The sequence below is a fragment of the Limulus polyphemus genome, unplaced genomic scaffold (assembly GCF_000517525.1).
Source record: "Limulus polyphemus unplaced genomic scaffold, Limulus_polyphemus-2.1.2 Scaffold5087, whole genome shotgun sequence".
Lineage (NCBI taxonomy): Eukaryota > Metazoa > Arthropoda > Merostomata > Xiphosura > Limulidae > Limulus > Limulus polyphemus.
This window is the reverse complement of record NW_013670697.1, coordinates 49,195-56,220: the sequence shown is the minus strand read 5'-3', so window position 1 is coordinate 56,220 and position 7,026 is coordinate 49,195. Positions and strand designations below refer to the sequence as shown.

The 7,026-nt window shown below is 31.5% G+C and overlaps 1 protein-coding gene across 2 annotated transcripts in view; it reads right to left on the bottom strand.

Moving 5' to 3' along the window:
* The window catches only part of LOC106472103 (secretion-regulating guanine nucleotide exchange factor-like), a 26,426-nt gene that overhangs the window by 1,538 nt on the left and 17,862 nt on the right, over positions 1 to 7,026 (bottom strand). For both annotated transcript variants that reach the window (XM_022400710.1, XM_022400709.1), the window contains 4 exons: positions 6,943 to 7,011; positions 5,087 to 5,239; positions 2,249 to 2,367; positions 1,355 to 1,394 (listed from right to left, as the gene is read on the bottom strand). In XM_022400710.1, coding sequence (XP_022256418.1) covers positions 1,355 to 1,394; positions 2,249 to 2,367; positions 5,087 to 5,239; positions 6,943 to 7,011 — 381 coding nt within the window. The remainder of the gene's footprint in view (positions 1 to 1,354; positions 1,395 to 2,248; positions 2,368 to 5,086; positions 5,240 to 6,942; positions 7,012 to 7,026) is intronic.

Genomic DNA, 7,026 nt, shown 5'->3' with positions numbered 1-7,026 from the left:
TATCATTAAAGTAAACATATTGATTCAATTTTAAGTTTAAATCGTTTCTGAATTAAGCTATTTTCTGTTATATCACCAACGTTTTTAGTAAAAAAACAAACATCTTTTAATCAACAGAGACTCTAAATTAAGAAATCAACAAATATTGTTCCAGTTTTGTTGTCTGTACATTTCATTTTATATTTTCAGTACATAGACTAACAACAATATTAGGTTATACTTTTGTTTCTAAGCAACATGACATTAAGGCCATTGTTGGAATATAGTGTTACCAAAACACACTGGCTTTTCTATATATTAGAAGTTGTTAATCTAACTGCTTTTTACCAATAATTATCCTATGAATACACCATGAATTCATTTTATGAATGATCTTAATTTTGATTGGCTCACAAAGGAATTTACCAACAGTTGACTGCCTCCAGTACACCTTTCTGCCTCTTTGCTGGTCAAGCTCGATTTTGCAAAATTTATATATTTCAGTTAGTTATGAAATGTGAGGTTAGGGTATACTATGAGGTGGGGGTGGTAGTATTTATCCCATCATTTTTGACAGACTATACCCTAGTAGTTTCATAATACATACATACATACTCAAAATCAACTTGCTCTAGATAGAAGGTGAGTTAGTGCTTTAATATAACTAAACATTCATAGTTGAACTAAATGGAAAATAAAGATATGACAAAATAAAAGTAGAATTTGGTATATTACAATTCACTGTATGTGCAGATATCTGAAGTCTCTTCAATAAGGTGGTATTTAACAATAAGAAATGAAGTAATTTGAATTAAATACAAAACTCTGGTCTATTGCATAACATCTACCCAATAGTAAAGTGTTGCTATGACCTTAACTGTTGGCTGTTAGGATACTTTGACTTTTTATAAAGTGCTAAGGCCAAGGGTTCTGTCACAAATAATCAAATGCTTCGTTTATTGTCTCTGCAAACTTAAGGAAAAGGTGTCACGAAATTTGGTTGTAAGGTAGAAAAAGGACCTTTCAGAAATGTTGACTTGTCAGCACAAATCTAATATTTACATGAAAACCTCATCAGTCAGATATCTTAATTACAAATAAACAATTTTTAATGAAACAAACTCTAGTTAGTGATAGTAGCCATACGAGCATATCGTTAAATTTTTAAACTGAAAAGTATGCAAATGTGATTAAAGGATATACATTTATGACATAGATACTGAATATACATTCAACATATTTTAAAACAATGTAAACTGAACAATAATATATATATATATATATATATACTACGTACAAAATCCCCCCCACCCAAAAAAACTAACTGGAACTAGAATGCATGTGTCATTTAAGATCCAATAAAAAATGTTCAAACCTGAAGTAAGAGCCATGTTGTGTTCTGAGCCTCCACAAACCTGAGGAAAACAACACAGATGATACATAATTGAAAACTTTAGTTTTGTAGCAACTAAACTAAACTAAACACTGTCAGTTGTATTCTGGCTTTACTCTACCTCCAACATGGGAAAATACATACATTCTAGACTTGAGTTTCCCCATCACTAATAAAGTTATTTGGCAACAATACAAACATTTATCACTACGGCAACTGTTACTGCAACTTAAAGTGATATATATTTATAATAAATTTGTGAATTAACAAACAGTGTGTATCAAGTATTAGTAGTACCCACACAGCTTTAATGATACTTTATATCCTTAGATATTTTTTGACAAAATATATTAGGAAGTGTTATTATCGACCTATATATGGATATCATAGTTCTGTTGTGTTATGATGGTAGGGTGTTATATTGCTAGACATCAAACTATACTGGAAGGTGCTGTAATTCTATTTTGTTTATTAGTTAATAGCAATATTTCAATAATATCAGGATTATTACCCAATATGGTTTTTAAATGGTAACAACCATACCCACAATTGACTTTGAATGGTGGATGTGTGGTTAAGCCGAGGGCTTGAGCACACAAGTCTCATCTTTTAAAAAATATTTCTAATTGATTATATGTGTTTAAAGGGGCTCTCGTTGTGAAAGGGTTAAGTAGCTAGAGATGGAGTAATCTTTACACTATTTGTGTGCTACACCACAGTTATTGTTATTTGTTTTGTTTTTTAACTAAGCCTTTCATATAGTTTTAAATCCTCTTAGCTAGTGTTCAAGTTTGTTAAAAACGTTCTCCTTATTGGTTTGTACCTCTGTGTAAATGTCTTATTATTAATTTAATCAAAATAATAGCTACAAAATACCTGGATAACTGAAGGTAATTCTTCCACCTCTTGAGGTTCCCAACAAAAACCTTTCTCTGGACAACTTCTACCTAGTTGACCGTAGTCGCCTCGACCCCAACTCAATAACTTTCCTCCTGCTGTTTTAAAGGTAAATGTTTTCAAACTACGTTGTTAATATTAGTTCACAGTCTAATTAAAGAGAATGTACGACAGCCATATCTTTATTAGTAACAGTAGGTGTTTTTGTTAAGGTGGCACTGAATAGTATTTGTATAAAGGCTTAAGATATTACATATTTATAATTATAAAACATAAAGTCAGAATTAAAGGCCAATGGCTAAAAAACAATATGTAATAATACAAGTTCAGTGAAAACACAAAATAACTAATGATATTATTCAGATCTATCCCTTTCAATTGATTTTTGAGTAACTTTAAGGTCTCATTAAATTCATTTGGTATGTCAATAACATTTTCTCATGTTAAATATTTTTTGTAATATTGGAAATATGTGCTAGTAATTTCAGTATAATTTTAACAAACTTGTGAGTATGAAGCTCATGATATCACTAATTTAATTAAAATCTAATTACTTGAGAAAAGGTAAAGGATCTAATTTACAGAAGTTGATATAGATTATAAATGATATTGGATCTCTAGATATCTCATGTACTAAAGTTGATATAGATTATAAATGATATTGGATCTCTAGATATCTCATGTACTAAAGTTGATATACATTACAAATGATATTGGATCTCTAGATATCTCATGTACTAAAGTTGATATAGATTATAAATGATATTGGATCTCTAGATATCTCATGTACTAAAGTTGATATAGATTATAAATGATATTGGATTTCTAGATATCTAATGTACTAAAGTTGATATAGATTATAAATGATATTGGATCTCTAGATATCTCATGTACTAAAGTTGATATACATTACAAATGATATTGGATCTCTAGATATCTCATGTACTAAAGTTGATATAGATTATAAATGATATTGGATCTCTAGATATCTCATGTACTAAAGTTGATATAGATTATAAATGATATTGGATCTTTAGATATCTCATGTACTAAAGTTTATATACATTACAAATGATATTGGATCTCTAGATATCTCATGTACTAAAGTTGATATAGATTACAAAGGGTATTGGAAAACAACCCTAAAACTAGTAGACACACACTTAAAACTACTGAAAATATAAAATATTGTGGAATAAGTACAAGAATCAGTTACCTTCACAAGACAAGACGTAATATTCACGGATGCAACTCTCACATAATAGTACATATTTACAAACTTTTCATCTGACCTATTATAGACTATGGTGCCATGATCACGTGCAACACGGACAATAACACGCTTCACCAGCGACCAATGCTACAAAACCAGGTAAATCGTATGGCCCTGCGACTACCCTCTTATACCCACATGCATTATATTAATAACATTTTGCCTACACTTAAAGAAAGATAACTAAAACATTTTACAGAAAAGACAAAAACAGAAATACACTCACTTCACAATTCCCCACCCTCATGGATGAGATACCTCTCTCCACATAACATGCTACACAACTCCTAATACGGGAGAACACATTAACATGTAGTACTCCTAAACCTTTTCATAACATGTAAACCTACCATGCAGTAACCACTTTCTTCCCTTTCAGATAAAATCTTGGGCACTTGCTGGACTTCTGTTTGGTTCCAGCTAGTGAAAGTGTGTTTTCTCCTGGTATTCTGGTTTTCCCCGCATCAAAATTGTGTGGCATTGGATCGATAGATTCCAGCCCACCCTCAAAAGCTGCTGTTTGTTGAAAGTTGACAAGACTGCTCATGGCCTTACCTGCCTTCATTCAGCATCCCTCTCTTTCCCCCAACACTGAATCATTTTGTGTGTATATATGCATACATGTCTATGTGTTTGTGCCTGCATATTTTTTTTATTCCAGATAGCTCTTTAACCAATTATCATGAGCAGGGTGAAAGAGGATTGCTTTATCCTCAAGCACCCTCTGGCCACTATTGTGTTAATAATTAATGAAATATGCCTAAAAACCTGTAAGATTTTTTGAAGTTATCTGTTGGTTATCAGTAAACCTGAATACCATAATCTCACATATGCTTTGTCACTTTTACAAAAATAAAAGTGACAAAGCCAAGAAAAGTTAAAGAAATGCACTATTAAAAGTAGTATACTATGGATACATGGTCAATTCTTTTAGTGGATAATGTTTTGTTGATAACTTAAAGATCCTGCTCAAAACACAAATTTAATTATATCCTGCTAGCCACTTCAAATTTAAACCTAAAACACAATGAACTTTTAAATCAAAAGAGGGTTGTTCTAGTTTATCACCATGCATTCCTTGTCATACATAACTATAAAAAAAGTTTGTACCTGTTAGAATTATTTCTGGGTTAGGATGATTGTTTTTTGCTTGTCATGTTCCACTAGACCTGATGGTTAAAGAATGTAATGTTCACCTGGTAACAGGCTGCATATTATGAAATACTGAGAACACAGAGATGGAATTTAAACAAAGACTAACTAGTAAGAGGAAGAAATGTTCATCTGATATTTACAAATATAGAACAAAATTTTAAGTGAAATTTTTATTGTGTCTCATGGAATCTATCTTTGAAATGTCAAGCACAAAGAATATGAAAATACTGAAGCAAATATTTGTTGAACATATACACACTTACATGTTCTAGCAACCACATGTGTCCAACCTGAATAAAGACCAGATATGTTCTCTAAAGGTAGTTTCTGTGGTTTAACAGTCTCCTAAAATACCGAAGCAAGTATCTGTTGAACATATACACACTTACATGTTCTAGCAACCACATGTGTCCAACCTGAATGAAGACCAGATATGTTCTCTAAAGGTAGTTTCTGTGGTTTAACAGTCTCCTTTACCACAGAAGGATCCAGAGCAAGCTGACCTTTGGTATTGCTTCCCCAACCATATAGCTTTCCTCTATCTGAAACATACACACACATAAAGTCTCAGAGAAACAAATTAGAGGACAGTTTCTCATGTTCTACTACAACCAATACTTTGCATCAACTATCATAGAAAGTATTGATAGTAGATAAAGGCATGTATACAAGTAGAGACAAAAGCTAAAAAACTGGAAAACACACTTCTGTATGTGTGGTCTTAAGCTCCATGTACAGTAGGAACAACACACATTTAGTATACAGTTTGATATACAATTTATCTTACACCAAGCAACTGAACACAAGTGAATCTAAATTACAAGCTAAGAAGAGAGTAAGTAAGCTATCTTATTAGTGTAATTTAAGTTTGCTTTTCCTGGATTTGTTGCCACACATACAGCAAAATGAGTGTCTGTCCATAGCCCAAATTGTCCATATATGATCATTTTTACAATATTTTTACTACTAGGTTTTTAAAAACATTTTGATTAGATATTTTGTTGATTTGAGTCAATATAATTAAATGCTACAGTTCCTTACTTGAAGATTTAATCCAGATTTTTAAACAAATTTAACTTCATAATGGTTTATTTGATAACATGGTCTGTAGTCATAGTACATGTGTCATGATACTTTTTGTTGTTGAAAAATTTAAGCTTCTTAACTGAGAATATACCTACAAATACAGCTTAGCCTTGTGTTCATAGCCATTTCTCAAACTGAAAATATACCTACAAAACAGCTTAGCCTTGTGTTCATAGCCATTTCTCAAACTGAAAATACTTTCACAATTCTATGATCCTCAAGGTTAAATTCTTATATTTTATTAACCCTATAATTACCGATCATGTCCATAAGGTCAACATCTAAATTTCAAACAAATTTTTCTATGAACTATTTATGGTCCATATTGCTTGTGGGTTAAAGGGTCCCTATAAATAACATACAAAAAAATACCATCAATATTACAATTAATCCCATTAATTACTGATAATGTTTCCTATTTATTTTACATAAAAAGTGAGTGATTTCAGTCAATTTCTTTGGACAGTTCATTATAAAAGTGTTATAAACAGAAAGCTACTCAGTATTACAATACAAGGACCATACCAGTACTGAATGACTTATAAACAAATCAGTAATTTGAGGTTTAAGAAACTTACTTGTCTCATGTATGAACAATGTGTTAGATCATGTTTTAAATTATTACCCATTATTTGAAAAAGCACACACCACTAAACGCATCTAATATAGCTCATCATTAGAGTTTGTCGAATTAATTAAATACAGGCCTGTAAGTCAGTACACTCATTTTGCACAAGAACTCAGTGTTAGTGGATTGCATGGCATCATCCTGTCAACTTGTTTTCATCTTGAACTGTTGACTAGAGGGGAGGAAAATGGCTGACAGCACCAACCATTAACTTTTTTTTTGCTTGTATGTAACCATGGTTTGATGAATACTGTACTAATCAATTAATGGGGCAGATTAATTGATTAGGAATTACCACTAATCACCTAGTTCTACTCACCATATCTTCACCAAATGCAGTGTTCCAGATGATTACATGTAACTCTAATATTATAACAAGAGGGGGGGATGGAACGCTGTTAAAATATTATGAGGTTTTCGTTATCATTCAGAAAATGTAAGCTTGTTTCTTCATTCTTTTAATCTTGTATCAGACTTGTTTATAATTTTTTTAGGACCTAAAACACTTGATGATAGAATATTTTAAATTACCTGAGAGAGCCAGAGTAGAAAAAGATCCACAAAACAGTTTACATATCTTTCCATCCACATCTAAAGACACTGAAAAAAAGGGAC